Here is an 18,266-nt window from a genome sequence, read left to right on the forward strand (position 1 = left end):
CGGGTCAGATCAGATTATCTGTTTAATAAGTAGATTGGATTCTGGTTTGAATTTTTGATCCATTTAATAAACAGATCAAATTTGGATTGACAAGTTTCTGATCTAATCTATTTATGACTCGACCCGTTTATGATCCGATCCGACCTAATTATCATCCCTAAAATCCATGGATACATTGATATGGATTAGAGGCATGGGACCATATATAGAATACTAGTTCTATCCCTTTCTTACATTCCCTTTTTTTTTTTTTTTCTAACTAACATGATAAAGAATATTTACTCATGGATTACCTCCCAAAGTTTTACAGAAACATCCAACCTCACAAGGATTTGCCATATAGTACAATAACCGCTACAAATAAAGCTGCAATGATGTCATAATTTATAATGATCATCATTTAAAACTTAGGTTGCATTTGATAGCTGGTAATCTATTTAGATTGTTGGCAATTTAATGTTGTAATCTGAATAACCGCATTTGATATACTTTTTCAGTGATAATTCAGATTGCCTTATGAAAGATAAACTGATTGTCTTAAGGAGGATGGTTATCCAGATTATTATTTCTTCGACAATATTACAATAAAAATTTTAAACAAAATTATCTTTAAAAAAATTACACCAAATCTATTGTCCAATCCTCTCCTTCTATCCCCCTCCGCATACGCCCCCGACTCGTGGCTCCTTCATCTCCTTTATCTGCTTGTGGCTCTTCCATCTCTGTCCTGTACCATCCCCCAGCTTCTCTATGCCCATTCCCATCATTCTCATGGTTCCATAATGCACTCGCCTCCTTCCACCTTCAGTGCTCGTGATTCCTCACATCCTCCAATCCGTACTTTCTCTATTACCATGTATCTATATCACTCCTGACATCGAACAAAATTATTGAGATATTTTAAAATTTTAATTTTATATTATCAATAATTTGATAATCATATCAAACATATTAATTAAAATTTTTAATAATTTTATTATAATATTATCTGTATATATTAAATATAATAATTATGATAATTTAATAATGATGATTCATCCTGTGAAGAGTTATCTTTTAAATCCATCCAGCGATGCACCAAACGCAACCATTCCTCTGAACGCTAGTAACGAAGAAGTCCGGCTGGGCACATGAGATCCTCCTCCCACCAACACCGCAGTTGCTTTCAATTGGAGATCCGCGCCGGGAACACAAAGTGCATACCATGGCAATCCATGTAAATCCCAACGGAAAGCACGCCCCCCTGCCCCCACGCACATCAAATCATGCCCCCCCTCCTTCTCCTCTACTGTAACGTTCCGGAAAAGAGCAGTCCTTTTCAGAATTAAGTTGTTCCAATAAAAGGCCAATCTCGGTACACTCAACCACACAATCTGTTGCACCGGAGAAAACATTAGTAAAACATAGTTAAAACAAGACAGTAAAAAAAAAAAGTTCAAGAAACTAAGAGGGGGACGAAAGAGAGGAGAAGACCCAGGGAACGGTGAGAGGGAACGGGGGAGGGGAGACAGGAGGGTATGGCTCAGGTTGGAGAAGGGTGAATGGTCACAATTAAAAAAGGGGGAGGGGGGTTGATGGAAGGGGAAAAGGGGGGAGCAGCCGTAGATGTAGGGAATGGGGGCGGTGGAAAGGAGGAGTCTTTGGGCTTAAAGCTGAGGCGAGGGATCTCCGTAGGCAAAAGGGGCGGCCCCTGTACCCCCATGCCCACTTGGAAGCTGGAGGACCCCCCCGGCCCTTCGGATCCCGGGGGCCTCGATAGGCTCCAGAGGAGGAGGAGCTCCGTCTCTGCCCGAAAGCTCGGGGCCAATCTGTGGGAGATCCAGGACCGCTTGGATTACTCCAGGATGAGCCGGAGGAATGCCAGGATCCGCCGCCACAAAGAGGGGAAAGGCGTCGATGATGTTCTTGATGAGTCGCCGTTTGAACCCGCTGATCGAGTAAAGCTTTTTTTTTTTTTTTTTCAAGTTCTCTGTGGTTTTGGGATTTCTTGGATATGATCTCTTGAGCTATTAAGGTTGTCAAGGTTAGATTTTTTTTTTTTTTTTTTCTATTATTGTTGTTGATTCTGAGGTTTCGATTTCAGTCGTGACCTTTTGGCTGAGTGATTTTTAGTATGAGTTTATTGTTGTGATTTTTCTTGCGTTTGTCTGCTGGTTGTTTTGGTTTCTTGTGAGGTTGGTTGTTATGTTGTGAATTAGTTATCGGATTGGTAGGATAGCATACAGATTGACGTTAATTGAGGGTAGTTGGAGATGATGTCAAGAACTTATTCTTGTGACTGATGAAATAAAGAAGACTGGATTTGATTGGATCGAATAAAAAAAATGTTTTTTTAATATGATGTACTCAACTGAGAGAGATTGGAGATGATGTCAAGAACATTCAATATTGTGACTGAAGAAATGGAGTCGATGCAATTTGACTTGCTTTGCTTGGCAAATTTTTATTTCCTTATATAGATCGTTGATGATCAACAATTTTGGAGAACAGGTTGAATTTGGTATGTTTGCTGACAAGCTCTTGATGAGGCTTTACAAATGTAATTCTTCTAAGTTACTTATATAAAGAGACACAGATACACTTCTCCATGAGATGAAATACAATTGTTTTTTAATATGAAGACTGCAGAGAAATCACATCGATAGCTGAACATAAAATGTTCTCAGATGGATCATACCCTGATTTCTAAAGCTGATACAATACTAGATGGGATAAGGCTAGCTAATCAGGGTTAAAGTTAGTTCCTTGTTCTCTCTTGCAGTTGTAACTTAGATTCTGCAAGCTAGTTGTATGTGTAAATTCTGGGTCCTTTTGATGTATGTTAGAAGATAATCTTTCCTTGTCATTTCTTTTTTACATTACAATAGAGGAACTCCATGCTTTTCAATATTTTTACCTTTTTATCTTTATATATGTGTGGCGTTCAGCCCTTTTGCATGAAAATAGGTTGGTAAATTTATGCTTGAGCAGTTCCATGCATCCAGTTTCTAGTGTTAAAATTTGAAATTAGCTTTCAGCTTGACCATAGGAAAGTACTATTTCTAAGCTCACTCGTAGTCAACATGATGTCTCAGATATTCTGGTTGAGATAGAAGTATGAATTCAGCTCTTTGCCAATTGTGATAACTCCTCAATAGGAGTTGTGATGGAGATAAACTGTGCCTTTTACAGATTGCTTGTTGGGTCCTTCTGAATTTACAGCCTTAGCTGTCGATGATGTAACTAGGGTGGTTGTGATGCTCATATTTTATTGAATAATTGCCCTTTCCTATTTATGGAAGTTTTTTGTTGGTGATTTGGATGATACTTTGTTCATATAGATACCATTTAAATGCTGAGTACTTGGTGTGATGTCAAAGATATTACTTTAACGCAAGCATTTTGCATGTTTGCCCAAGAATAAGGTGAGTCACATGCACATCATGAAGAATTTATCTTGTCTTCAGAGAAGGTTACGTGTACTATTATAGTGAGCATTTTTGGCTGACTTTTGAGAAACAACATCCAATGCCATGCTAGTATTTTTTTTTACCTTCAAGCAGGCAATAGCAACCATACACATTATCTAATCAAGGTTCGATATTGGCTACTATTCTGGTATAGATTTTGAGTGACACTGCCTGTGTGAATTGAGTGCTTAGAAACTTACAATGTAATAAATAAAAGTCAAGTAGAAAAAATTATATCAATTTTAAAAGCATGTTGCTATTGTTTCATTGTCTTCGTATGATTATAAATTTTATATTTTATTTAAATATGTTCTATTATTTGTATTTATGCCGAAACATGTATGCCTACAAAATGCCAGTATAAGGATCATTCATGCTAATGCAGAATAACCATAAGTTAAACATAAATTCTAAGAAAAACTGAAATACTTAGGAATGAATATAAACCAATTTATACCACAATGTAGGTAAAAATTACAAAAAGATGAAGTTGCTGATGGCACTGGCCGTTGCATCCTGTGTGTTATGATGTTTCAAAGATATTCTAGGGATATTGTTGAACAACTTTTGCTTTTATCTGTGTTGTCAAACTGTTTTTCTGATTTTAGAGTGATGGCTTGTTTCTTCTTTGTAGTCCTTTTCAAAGACTTGGCATTGTATTCTTTTTTGAAATTTGTCATGCCACATAGCATCCCTCTGCTTAAGTGTTTATGTAACTGTTTCAATTAGTTTTAAAAATGGAAATGCCGGGGAGTCTGCAGGAGAATTTGTAAGAAATGAGTTTCATTTATGAAAAAAATAAAGACCATGGAATACAATTTCCCGACGATCTTTCATAGTGGCATTCCCCATGCCTACATGACGGTCATTATACACTGTTTGTGCTCACGTTTTTTCATGAGTGGTATGTGAAAAAATGTCTCTTGTTCTATTTTTAATCATAAGCCATCATTATTTTATTTTATTCTCTCTTTGGACTTCTGGTCATTTGTCATTCATTGGAATAAAATATAATTTATACAAGTCATTCTCTACAACTAACCATTCTCTAACTTTTCATTCCAGCCTCTAAGTGCTGGTAGTTTAAGGAGGCATGTTGCAGCTTCATTGGCTCAACAACATAAGTTGAGTGAAAGAAATAGTAGAGCTCTCCAACCTGTATCTCCTGCAAGTTATAGCAGCTCAATGGAGGTATCCAATTCCATCTTTTTTTTTTCTTGCTTAGATCTTAGTTGGATTGTCTTTTTTATTTACATAGGAGGGGTATTGTCTGCAAATTCTTTTCAACTCTGCGATGTGTTTTACTGATGAATTGGATGAGGACTGATTAGCTAAATGAAGCATTATCCTGTGATATGTTCCTCTGGATTTACTGGTAAAGAAAGAGTCTTGGTAGTTATCATCATATATTTGTATGTGCTGGTCTTGTATTCCTGATTCCCTTAAAAGCTACCTTGTGGCTGTATATGTTCTAACTGTTGCTTTTCTGCATTTTGCAGGTTGCAGCTTTTAACCAAGCTATCACTCCTAGCAGTTCTTTAGATATTAAGAGGAAGCTCAAGGAGGCCGGATGTAGCCTCAAAACATCAACTGAATTATTGAAAGTTCTGAATAGGATTTGGAGCCTGGAAGAACAGCATGCATCCAATGTATCATTGGTAAAAGCATTGAAGATGGAGCTAGAGCATGCACGGAGGCGTATCCAGGAGCTGACGCAAGAGCAGCAAGCATATCGGCATGAAATGGATGATTTGGTGAAGCAAGGTGTTCAGGCCAGACTGGTCAGGAAGAACAAGGAGCAGGAAAGGATTAAAGCAGCTGTACAGTCTGTAAGGGACGAGCTTGAAGATGAGAGAAGGTTGAGAATACGTTCCGAAAGTCTGCACAGGAAACTAGGCAAAGAGTTGTCTGAAGTGAAAGCGGCATTGTTGAAGGCAGTGAAAGACCTGGAAAGAGAGAGAAAAGCAAATAACCTTTTGGAGGACCTCTGTGATGAGTTTGCAAAGGGAATCAGGGATTATGAACAGGAAGTCAGGGAGTTGAAACAGAAGTCTGTAAAAGGTTGTGACCATAAAGTTGACCGGATGGTACTTCATATTTCAGAAGCTTGGCTGGATGAGCGGATGCAGATGAAGATTGCTGAAGCTAGGGAAGATTTGGCTGAAAAGTGCAGAATTACCGATAGGGTTAGTAGTGAAATTGAATCTTTCCTTCAAGCTAGACAATCCAGTGGCTTTAAGAATGATCGTTTGTACCAGAAAGATGTAAATTTGCGTCGCCAATCACTGGAATCTGTCCACTTGAATGGAGCTGCTAGTGCACCTCAAGATGCTGAAGATGATGATTCTGTTGCCAGTGACTTGCACTGCTTTGAGCTTAACATGGTTGGGGGTGACAGTGAAAGCTGTGCCTGGTTAAAGTTGCATGGTGGAAGTAGCACTGAGAAACTGGGCTCGACAAGAAAATGTAACTTCATGGGGAAGAAGTTGGGATATTCTGAAAATTCCAAGGGCCAGAATCTATCTGGTGAGCAAGCAAAATTGAAAGAACAAATGGACAAGACAAAGATGGGTGGAAATGAACAGCTCGTGGATAGAGAACAGGGAATACATTCACAGACTGATGAAGAAACTGGAGGTGAGGAAGCAGATCAGATTGAGACTGTTGCGCCCCAGAAATCTGATAATCATATTCCAGAAGTTGAGCAGGGAATAGATCTGAAGTGGGATAGCAGTCAGAGATCAGATCATTTGATCGATAACTCAGCGGAAAAACAGTCAGAAATTTGCATGGTTGATCGAGATAATTATCATGGGGAACAATCCCAAAATCAATTTTCATGGAGGGGTCAGTTTGTTTTAGTTGGTGAGGACACAACTTCAGGGGATTTCCACAATCTAGCCAGTGCAGTGCGGCAGTGGAACTACCGGCATACGTCTCCTGATATTGAGATATCTGAATGCTCATCGAAATTACGACATGGAGTAAAAGAAAATACGTTAAAGGAAAAATTACTTGAAGCAAGGCTAGAGGGACAGAACGCTCGCTTTAAGGTTTTGAAAGGTTCGGCCATGGGCAGAATACAACACTGAAATGGGTGTGAATGCAGTGTCATTGGCTGAGATGCCAGTTTGCTTGGAATAGTTGGTTGTTTAGATACTGTAAAAGGTATTTTCTAGAGTTGAGGATGTAATCTGATTTCTTTCTCTCTGTCACGTCCTGTCCTCTATAATTTTCGGATTGAGTTTCTGTATACCATGAGTTATAGATTAGTGAATGACTACCTGAGCGCTAGCTTGATTGTCCATATTAATTTTAGCAGTTCATTGTACTCTCCAGAAGAAGATGACTTGGATGCAGGTTTTTGACTATAACTTCCACTATGGTGATGCTGGATCTAGTGCTTAACCATTCTATTTGATCAACTTCCAACGTGTTTGCATTATGTTTATATTTATATTTCATCCATCTCTTGACAGCAGTGTTAGCAATTATAGTCCAAGTACTTTCTTCAATATTTCTGCACTTGCTTCTGTTTAGTGCATTTATCTAGTATTTTTCAGTAACATCTAACCATCAGTGCGTGTGTGTATTGTTGGGATATACCGACTGACTCTGACGCCGACTCACCGACGGATTTCGATGCCGACCCATTTTGCCCGTCCGGCAACAGGCGACACCGACTGTGACTACCGATGATGTCCTACCTGAGCGTGTCGGCCAAACAATCCAACACTGCCTCCGATCACCCGAAGCCGATCCTATATCGCCGACCCTCTGTCGGATGGGATATCGCCGACTCCTTGTCGGGTTGGACAACCGACGCCCGACCTCTACAGACTTTTCTAGACGCCGACCGTGCTCTCGAGTCACCGTCCGACAGCTAAAACCCGATATATAGTCGGTCGGCCCCTTTCAAAAACGCCGAACGAACGGCATGGGCTGCAGTCCTGTCAAGGACAGGCCATGCAACCGTCAGGGGGCATTGTCCTGCCAGGAATCTGGGGTGCTGTCCTGTCAAGGACGCGAATTAATTTCTAGGACCTGTCAGCCCGTCGACGACATGACAACCCCCCGGCAATTTGACAACTCTTCAATTGTCTACATCACCGACGGCGGGACCATATCACCTCCTACTATAAAACGAGGTAAGGCAGCAGCTTACAGGAGGGCTCTCTCCCTCCCTCCATCGATGAGTCCTCTGATTCCTCTCTACTGTTGCCTAGTCTCCTCTCTGACTTGACCGTCGGAGGATCCCCGCTGGAGGCATCTCCGGTCAGTGTGGACTTTCCTTTGCAGGTGCTCAGTCCCGACGATCAGGCGATAAGGGGATTGGCCGCAACAGGTTTGGCGCGCCAGAAAGGGGGGCGATTGTGGGCACACGACCTCCACAGAGTTTGAAGAATCTTTTCGAGATGACAAGAATCAGGGCTCAGCGGTCGAGGGCTACCGGATCGGCGAGACACTCTTCCCGTCGGGAAGAAGCCTCTCCACCACTCCCCACGGCGGAGCCTAGCTCTCCCCATCCCGTGGTGACCACGGAGGCATAGATCACGACGATCGTGCGGCAGATGACTGCGTTGGCAGACGCGGTCAAGAGCCTTCAACGACCCACTCATTTGTCGTATTCGCCGGTGGAGCAACCGGCGGCAAACCCGATGCCGTCCAGGGGCAGCCGCCGATGCCCGCATCGATCTCCGTCTCCTCCTCAGGAGCAACCCTCTCCGCATTCCCATTGAGAGGGAGAGAGGCCACCACGGCGCGACATCCATCGGTCCCAATGCCCTTCTCCTTCCCAGCTCGAGCGAGCAAGGAAGGAGAAGCGGCCGCGGACACCGTCCGCCTCCCTCTCGGATTCATTAGGAGATTCGACTCCTGGAGTCTCCCAGCACCGACGGATGGATGACTACGAGCGTAGATTCGAAGAAATCGACCATCGGCTCGCCAAGCTCCAGGTGGATGGTCAGAAGTCTTCGAACGACGTCGACTTCTAGACCGTCCAACCCTCTCCCGATTCATACTCGACGAATCCATCCCTAGTCGGTTCAAGATGCCGCACGTGGAGCCTTACGATGGCTCTACCAACCCTGTCGACCATCTAAAAAGCTACAAGGCTCTCATGATGATCCAAGGGGCGACCGACGTCCTCCTCTGCATTGGCTTTCCTGTCACGCTTCACAAAGTCGCCAGGGCTTGGTACTTCGGCCTTCGCTCCGGGAGTATCCACTCCTTCGGGCAGCTCAAGCATTCCTTCGTGGCCCATTTTAGCACCAGCCGGAAGCCACCACGAACCTCAGATAGCCTTTTCTCCCTCAAACAAGGAGAAAACGAGACACTCCGACACTTCATGGCACGATTTAACGCAGCCACGCTTGAGATTCGGGATCTCAACGAAGATATGGCTATCTCGACCATGAAGCGGGGGCTGAGGACGTCCCGATTCACATACTCCTTGGACAAGAACCTCCTCCGAACATACGCCGAACTGCTGAAACGCGCGTACAAATATATGCGCGCAGACGAAGGAGCCTCCGACCGGTGCCTGAGCGAGACCAAGGGCCCGAAGAAAAAGCGAAGGAAAGGTCGAGCCCCAGCCGAGCTTAGCGGGCCTCCGACCGACAAACGGGTCTCGCCCCGACGGCCAAGCCCGAGATCTCCCCGACGGCCGAGCCCGAGACCTCCCCGACGGCGGAGTCTGAGGCCGATACATTGTAGGTACGACTCCTATACTCTTCTTTCTGCTCCTCGTGCGCAGATCTTGATGGAGATCGAAGGAGAAGAATATCTGCGGCGGCCTCCACCTTTGAAGGCAAAAGGCCTCGACCGATGAAAGTACTGTCGATTCCATCGGGGCCACGGCCACAACACGGAGCAGTGCATCCAGCTCAAAGATGAGGTTGAGATCCTCATACGACGAGGGTACCTCAGTAAATTCCGACGGAGCCCGCCAACTCGACCCGTCCCCGACCGACGACCCCAACCGACTGAGGAAGCGGCGAACAACCAACCAACGGTCGGGGTCATCAACATGATCTCCAAACAAGCGGATCGGGGGATGACTACTGTAGGGGAGTCGACGAAAAAGCTGCGCCAGGATAATGTGATCACCTTTACGGATGAAGATACTCGGAGAATCCAAACTCCCCATGATGATACTGTTGTTGTCTCGACAATAATAACTAATTATGATGTAAAAAGAATTCTCGTTGATAATGGAAGTTCGACCAATATTTTGTTCTACTTGACTTTCTCCCGAATGTGACTATCTACTGATCGGCTCAAGAGAGTCTCCACGCCCCTGGTGGGTTTCGTTGGGAAAGCCGTCACGGTGGAAGAAGAAATTACTCTTCCCGTGACAGCCGAAACCGAACCACGACAAAGCATCGCCCACTTAACTTTCACGGTCGTCCAAGTGTCTTTGGCTTACAACGCCATTCTTGGAAGACTCAGACTAAATGCCTTCAGAGCGATAGTCTCGACGTATCATCTGTTGGTCCGATTTTCGACTAAAAATGGAGTTGGAGAGATGCGCGGGGATCAGCAGCTCGCTCGACGGTGCTTTCAAATCTCGACTCAGAGCGACGCGTGGGAGGATTCCTTGTCGATCAACAAGCTGGATCAACGAGAAGAGCAGGAACGGGGTGAACCGGCCGAGCGGCTAGTTTCCATCCTGATAACAGAAAATTCCGAACGGATGGTCAGGGTCGGATCGCAATTACCCGACCCAGGGCGATGGCAGCTCATAGAGCTGTTGAAAGCCAACGCCGATGTATTCACTTGGTCGGCAGCGGATATGTCTGGCATCCCCCCAGAAACAATGACCCACCGACTCAACATCAACCCCGGCATGCGGTCGGTGAAGCGGAAGAAGCGGTCTTTTGCTCCTGAAAGGCAGAAGGCCATCGACGAAGAAATGAATAAGCTACTCGAAGCGGGCTTCATCAGAGAGACCACGCATCCCGATTGGCTTGCCAATATCGTCATGGTGAAGAAAGCCAGCGAAAAGTGGAGGATCTGCATCGACTATACCGACTTGAATCGGACCTGCCCGAAGGACAGCTTCCCACTTCCGAAGATCGACCAGCTGGTAGACGCGACGTCCGGTTATCGACTGCTCAGCTTCATGGATGCCTTCACCGGATACAACCAAATCTGGATGGCTCTCGAGGACGAGGAGCATACGACTTTCGTGACCGCCAAGGGCCTTTACTGCTACAAAGTAATGTCCTTCGATCTAAAGAATGCCGGAGCTACCTACCAGCGACTCGTCAATAAGGTCTTCAAAGACCAAATCGGACGCAACATGGAGGTGTCGTAGACAACATGCTGGTGAAGAGTGCGCAAACCTCAGACCACGTGCAAGATCTCGAAGAAACCTTCCGCACTCTACGACGACATCGGATGAAGCTAAACCCGACTAAGTGCGCCTTAGGGGTGACCTCGGGGAAGTTTCTCGGTTTCCTCATTTCGCAACGAGAAATCGAGGCCAACCCCGAGAAGATCAAAGCAATCATTGACATGCGACATCCGGACACCAAAAAGGAGGTACAACAACTCAACGGAAGGATCATCGCGCTCAGCCAATTCATTTCTCGGTCGGCCGAGAGATGCCTCCCGTTCTTCAAAATCCTGAGACAAGCAAAGCACTTCTCTTGGCCGGACGAGTGCCGACGAGCCTTCAAGGAACTGAAGAAATATTTGACTTCTCCGCCCCTGCTTGTGAGGCCGGAGGTCGGGGAGGTGCTGTATCTTTACTTGGCTATCTCCCCAGAGGCAGTTAGCTCAGTGCTTGTCCGAGAGAACGAGAACCGAGTTCACCAACCAATATATTACATCAGCAAAGTATTTCACGAAGCCGAAACTCGGTACTCGAAGGCAGAGAAAATGATATTTGCTCTAGTTATTTCAGCACAGCGACTCCGTCCATACTTCCAGGTGCATGCCATCGTGGTTCTCACCGATCAATCCCTGAGGGCGATCCTGCACCGCCCTGACACATCAGGACGGTTGGCAAAGTGGACTGTGAGACTGAGCGAGTTTGACATTCAGTACCGACCGCGACCTGCACTGAAAGCCCAGGTTCTGGCCGACTTTGTCGCGGAGTGCCCGACGACCGACCGAGCGTCGGAAGAGGGGAGCCCCGAAGAGGTTGGGACCTCCGAATATGACCCTGATTCAACCTGGGTATTGCACATCGACAGAGCTTCCAACGCTCAAGGGAGCGGGCCCAGGTTCCTGCTCACCAACTCGGAGGGAGTGGTTGCCGAGCATGCCCTCCAATTCGAATTCAAGGCCTCCAATAATCAAGCCGAATATGAGGCGCTCATCGCAGGCTTGGGGTTGGCACGGGAGCTCGGGGTCGACAGCCTCAAAGTCTTCTCTGACTCTCAACTGATCGTTGGGCAGGTCAAAGGCGAATTCGAAGCGCGGGATCCGACCATGGTCAAATATCATCAGAAAGTAAGAGATCTCGTAGCGCCCTTCAAGTACTTCGAGATCTCCTACATTCCTAGGGCAAAAAATGCTCGGGCCGATGCACTCTCCAGGCTTGCGACATCCGATTACGGCGCTTTGGGTCGGACACTCGTAGAAAGTCTCGAGCGACCAAGCATCGCTAAGACTGAGGATGTGCTACAACTGACAATCGAGCCAAGCTGGATGGATCCGATCATTCAGTACCTGACCGACGAAACTAGCCCCGAAGATCCTGCGGAAGTCAAACGACTCCGGTGGGCGGCTTCCCAATATGTGATGGTGGACGGTCGACTCTACAAAAGGTCGTTCTCTCTTCCCTTACTGAGGTGTCTGGGGCCAACCGATGCGGACTATGCTCTCAGAGAAGTACATGAAGGGATCTGCGGTAATCACTTGGGGGGCAAATCCTTGGCCTATAAAGTCCTGCGACAGGGTTACTACTGACCCACCATGAAGAAGGATGCGGCTGAGTTGGTTCGGAGGTGCGAACCATGCCAAAGGTACGCCAACATACAACACCGACCCGCCAACCAGCTGACTCCCGTCGTCGCCTCGTGGCCCTTTGCCCAGTGGGAGATCAACATACTCGGTCCTTTCCCTCCGGCATCCGGCCAAAGAAAGTTCATAGTCATCACAATTGACTACTTCACTGAGTGGGTGGAAGTCAAACCTCTGGCGCAAATCACCGAGCGAAAGATGGAAGACTTCATCCAAAAGTCTATCATCTTCAGGTTCGGATTGCCGAACACCATTATCACCGACAATGGACGACAATTCGACAACCAAGACTTCAGAGACTTCTGTGCGAGATTTCATATCGCGTACAGGCTGACTTCAGTCGGACATCCACAGTCCAACGGCGAGGTGGAAGTGACCAACCGAACCATTCTACACGGACTGAAGACCAAGCTGAATGAAACCAGGGGCCTCTAGGTTGAGGAACTGCCCTCTGTCCTATGAGCGTACAGAACGACGTCTCGTGTCCCAACTGGGGAATCTCCCTTCAACTTGGCCTACGGAACGGAAGCAATGATCCCGCTGGAGATCGGACTACCGTCGACCAGAGTCGAGCAGTATAGTGAGCCGGACAACTCTGAGTGTCGGAGAGCCGACTTAGATCTCTTGCCCGAACTCCGACACAAGGCACAGATCCGTATGGCTTCCTACCGACAAAAGGTGGCCCAGTACTACAATGCCAGGGTTAAGCCGAAGCTTTTTCGACCTGGAGACCTGGTCTTAAGGAAGGCGGAAGTCTCGAAGCCCCTGGACCAGGAAAGTTATCCCCGAACTGGGAAGGATCCTACAAGATAGCCGACACCTACCGACCGGGAGCCTACCGACTAGAGACCCTAGAAGGAACGGCCATCCCCCGGACTTGGAATGTCGACAATCTAAAGTTGTACTACCAGTGAACTCTGTATCCCCTCGTTCGGAATACAAATTCAGTTTCAAAACCTCAGAGTCCGAAATCTCGACTCTTCGACTGTGGGTCGGTGCTCGCCAGGAGTACGAGCCCCGACGCCCCGACTTGGGCCCAATGTTCCGTTGGAAACCAACGGCCCGATCGCCAGCGACACATTGGATACTTACGATGACCGATATATCTGCAACGACGGGAGTCACACTCCTTCTACAGTCAAACTCTCGGACATAACAATCGGCTAACTTGCCGACTTGGCCCCGACCAAGAAAGGCCAACGCCAACACGACCAATGTCGCGTTTGCGACCTACCGACCAGGTCACCACCGGTCGAAGGATATTCGGCTTGCCACCGTATATCACGCGTCGCGACGTATGATACCCGACCAAGGTCTGGGTCATGGGAACTCGACTTGCCATCATTTTTCCATCTGAACGCGTCGGACGCCATCCGACTGAATGCATCGGACGATATTCGACCCTACGGAATGATCGGGTCATCGGGATATATCCGAAGGTCGGTCGACCTTCAACTCGATGAACATGCCCGACTCACGTCTGGGCGACGTACACTCGACTTTGACCTTCGACTCGACGAACACACCCGACTTACAATCGGGCGACGGACGTTCGGCTCAGGCCTTCGACGGTCGCACCCTACGACCGTCGAAATGGCCGGTCTATGACCGGAGCTCGCCTTGCCTTTTCCAGGGCGCACGCTACCGACTATCTTGGCTAACGACCTGGGATATTGCTGAGTGACCTAACAAGGTATGTCGGGTCTACGACTCTACGCTTGGGAAGCGTTTCAGCGAAGTACACGTCCCAGAATGCATCTTGATACGCAAAGAGAAGAAAGTTAAAAATTCTTGATTTCATTCATAAATACATCGAGTCTACAAAATTGGGTCGAAGCCCGATTACAAGTATATAAACTAAAATAAAAATGACAAAACTTCGATTATTCTTCGGAGTCGACCTCTTCAACCGGAAGAAGCTCGGGGGCAGCCGGTGTGTCCGCTCTGGTCAGTGCTGGATCGGAGGTCGGGGCCATCTCCCCTTCGACGACCTGCTCCGGGATGGCTTCCTCCACCGCAGTAGGGTCCCCCGACGATGGGTCGGCCACCTCTTTTGTGGCCTAGTCGTCCAATCCTGGGGGAACAATGCCGCCGAGGTCAAGCTCCGGGTACAAAGCCTGGACTGCATCCCGAGCGTCTTCGTACCCCACCCGATACGATGCGAAGCCGCTTTCCAGGAGCTCCTCCCGATATTTGTCAGAGCCATAGAAATCCTCCACCGCCCGATCTAATGACTCCTTCGCCGACTTTGCTTCCGCCTCCGCTCGATTTAATGACTCCTTCATCGACTCCACCTCCGCCTTCGCTATGTTAGCGTCGGCTTGGGCGATTGACAAGTCCTCTTCGGCCTTGGCGAGATTCTCCAGGCTAACCCAGAGCTGCTCGCGTTCGGCCTCGAGTTCGGCGACGACGTCATCCCGCTCGCACCGCAGTCGGTGAGCGGTTCGACCCTTGCGCTTGGCTTCCTCACGGGCCGACTTGAGTTCGGCCCCCGAGGCAGCCAAAGCGTCGGTGAGGCGAGAGATCTCATCCTCAAGTCTCGCCTCCCGATCGGTCGACAGCTTCAGCTGCTCGACCAACATCGCCTTCTCAGCTTCGACGGTCATTGCCTTGTCCTTCCAGGCCGCCCGGACATCTCCGAACCTCCGGTATCCGGCCTCTAATTCGGACATGGTGTAAATCAATTGCGAGCAAAAGCTGACCGTCAGAAAAATAAAATAGTAAAGACAACAACGAAGAAAGGAGGCAAAGTAGAACTTACCCCGATTATGATTGGGTAAAAAGAAGACAGCATCTCGGTCACCCGTCGAGTCTTCAGGACCTCCAGGTCGGCTGGAAGGAGGACCCCCTAGCATAATCTCCTGGCCAAGTCATGGTCGGCCAGGGCCGACACTCCCTCAGGGTTTCGGGCGCCAGACGATGTGGCACGACCCTCGAATCTTGAGTCATCTGCAGGGGCCATCGGGGCCTTCCCCCAACCGACCGCCCAGGCCCGTAGATCGGGGAAGGAGGGGAGGCTTGAACTTGATTAAGCTCCCACCAAGGCAGCAGCTGGTGCCGATGAAGGACGTTCGGGCTCCCGAACATTGCCCCGGGCATCCTCCATCGACGAAGCCGCCGACGTTTCTTCGACCATTCCCTCCACCGGTTGCTCCCCTGATGGCACTGCCGGCACTGAGAGCGCGATGATCGGCTCCGACTGATCGACCGTCGATGCAGTGGCGGTCGGGGGCAACATCTGAGGCCTTTTCGACGGGCGTGAAGGCCCAGCCCCAGACGTCGGCCTCTTCCTCGCTGCATATTGTCTGATCTCGACATCTGTCGGTCTCATCCTCGATGGCGTACCTACAATTTTAATGAGAAAATCAGTATGTGTTCGGGGATAAACGAGAAGCGAAAAGACAACCGATGGATCAGGCGGTACCTAGATGGGGGACCAGGCTCAGACCAACGTCATAGAGGGCCTGTTCGGTAACAAGCTCCCTCTGCTTCGGTACCGACATATCCTTGAGTCGGTAGAAATCTTTCCGATCGTCCGCCTCCACTCAACTATTCTCGTTCAGCCCAGTCAAAGGCTCGCCCCAGCGGGAAGGGAACCCCAAGGAGAGGAAGAAGAAACAAAGAAGAACTGATTCTTCCACCCATGAATGGACGATGGAAGATCGGTGATAAAAGAAAGACCCTTACGGGGATTGAAGAGCCACCACCCTCGGGCTTTAGGGTGGGGTCAGAGGATGAAGAACGCACGGAAGAGAGAGATTCGAGGGTTGGTCGGCAAAAACCGATACAACAGAGCAAAACTGATTATTAGCCGAACTGAGTTCGGTGCCAGTTGTGCCGGACAAAGTCCGTAATAATCCAGAAGGTTTCGGACAAACTCCGAAATCGGGAGATGAAGACCAGCCTGAAGATCCTCGACGTACAGAGCCACCTGACCCACGGACGGGTTGTTGACCCATCCCCCGGCCCCAGGGGCGAAGAGTCGGAACTGCTCCAAGATACTGTACTGATCCCGAAGCCGATCGATATTCGACCCCGAAAGTGAAGAAACCTCCATCTCCGGGGTCGATCGAAGATCATCAGTCGGATTCCCCGACTGAGCTCCCCGAGGAGAAGTCCTGGCCATGACGCCAGAACCAGGAAAAAGAAAAAGAAGAAGAAGAAGAAGGGGAAAGAATTCTAAAAGAAGCAGGGAGAAGGCGGAAGGAGACAGAAGTCACGAAAGGACTTCTCAAGAAATGGGAGCAGAAGCAACTACCTGGGACAAGGGGACCCCTCGGGCAGAGTCTCGGCAGTAGAACCGCAAAAATAAGGTTTTGAATACCAGCGACCCCATATATATAGGGCCCCTCGACGGTCGGGATGAGGGCGCACCGACGAGGACCTCTCGGATGATTGACATGTGGCAGCATCCAGGCCCTCCTCCGTCCCGACGATTCGACGCACCCGTCCCAGATCAGGCCATGTCGCCTTCATCCGCACGAACGACTCCGGCCCAACGACCTCCCGACGCGTGGTGGAAGAACCACGTCTTAGAATTAATTCACTGACGGTGGTCCGTGTTCCTGATGGGACACCTGACGGTGGTCCGCGCTCCCAAAGGAGTGCCAGACGGCGGTCTGCATTCTCCAAAAGACGTCTGACATCAGATCGTCTGACACCGAATCGTCGGACATCAAATCATCTGACACCAATTTATCCGGATCGTCCGTTGGTGAGATCAGTGGGATCAGGGCATGACGCAATGAAGATCCACTCCTTTCACCCGACGCCTCACCCACGTGGAAACACGGGCTGACGTGACATCAGGCTCAGGAGTGGGGGGACAACTGTTGGGATATACCGACTGACCCTGACGCCGACTCACCGACGTCGACTCACCGATGCCGACTCACCGACGGGTCTCGATGCCGACCCATTTTGCCTGTCCGACAACAGACGACACCGACAGTGACTACCGATGATGCCCTGCCCGAGCGTGTCGGCCAAACAGCCCAACACTACCTCCGATCACCCGAAACTGACCCTATATCGCCGATCCCCTGTCGGGTGGGACATCGCCGACTCCTTGTCGGGTTGGACAACCGACGCCCGACCTCTACAGATTTTTCTAGACGCCGACCGTGCTCTCGAGTCGCCGCCCGACAGTTAAAATCCGATATATAGTCGGTCGGCCCCTTTCAAAAACGCCGAACCAATGGCATGGGCTGCAGTCCTGTCAAGGACAGGCAGTGTAACCGTCAGGGGGCATTGTTCTGCCAGGAACCTGAGGCGCTGTCCTGTCAAGGATGCGAATTAATTCATAGGACCTGTCAGCCCGTCGACGACATGACAATCCCCCGACGATTTGACAACTCTTCAGTTATCTACATCACCGACGGTGGGACCATATCACCTCCTACTATAAAACGAGGTAAGGCAGTAGCTTACAGGAGGGCTCTCTCCCTCCCTCCATCGCTGAGTCCCCTGATTTCTCTCTACTGTTGTCTAGTCTCCTCTCTGACTTGACCGTCGGAGGGTCCCCGCTGGAGGCATCTCCAGTCAGTGTGGACTTTTCTTTGCAGGTGCTCGTTCCTGGCGATCAGGCGATGAGGGGATTGGCCGCAACATATATATATATATATATATATATATATATATATATATATATATATATATATATATATATATATATAAAGGTGATGTCCACAAGATTCTTTTTTTTTTTTTTTGGCTATAGTTTAAAGGAGATATACCATGCATGCATACACACTTTCAGTGAAATATGATGGACTGTGCTCCAAGTATTTTACTACAAAACTTGAGGTGGTGCATTGAAAGAGAGGGCAACGTGAATTTTACATC

The 18,266-nt window shown here is 48.3% G+C and overlaps 1 protein-coding gene across 2 annotated transcripts; it reads left to right on the forward strand.

Annotated features, from left to right (window-relative positions):
- Positions 1–1,510: 1,510 nt before the first annotated feature.
- Positions 1,511–6,881, forward strand: LOC105048241 (uncharacterized protein At5g41620). 2 transcript variants are annotated; one of them, XM_010927491.4, is made up of 3 exons: positions 1,514–1,937; positions 4,515–4,640; positions 4,949–6,881. In XM_010927491.4, the coding sequence occupies exons 1-3, from the start codon at positions 1,542–1,544 to the stop codon at positions 6,539–6,541; spliced, it is 2,115 nt and encodes a 704-aa protein (XP_010925793.2). In that variant the 5' UTR covers positions 1,514–1,541; the 3' UTR covers positions 6,542–6,881. The 2 variants fall into 2 exon arrangements, with proteins under 2 accessions (XP_010925794.2, XP_010925793.2); XM_010927492.4 differs by lacking the exon at positions 4,515–4,640 and having other exon boundaries at positions 1,511–1,937.
- The last annotated feature ends 11,385 nt before the right edge of the window (positions 6,882–18,266 follow it).

The sequence above is a fragment of the Elaeis guineensis genome, chromosome 7 (assembly GCF_000442705.2).
Source record: "Elaeis guineensis isolate ETL-2024a chromosome 7, EG11, whole genome shotgun sequence".
NCBI lineage: Eukaryota > Viridiplantae > Streptophyta > Magnoliopsida > Arecales > Arecaceae > Elaeis > Elaeis guineensis.

Excerpts from the sequence above, each read along its gene's own strand:
- LOC105048241 (XM_010927491.4), top strand. The coding sequence starts at position 1,542 with ATGGTCACAATTAAAAAAGGGGGAGGGGGGTTGATGGAAGGGGAAAAG. Across the intron at positions 1,938-4,514 it reads CGTTTGAACCCGCTGATCGA|CCTCTAAGTGCTGGTAGTTT; the intron begins GTAAAGCTTTTT and ends TTTTCATTCCAG. Across the intron at positions 4,641-4,948 it reads GTTATAGCAGCTCAATGGAG|GTTGCAGCTTTTAACCAAGC; the intron begins GTATCCAATTCC and ends TGCATTTTGCAG.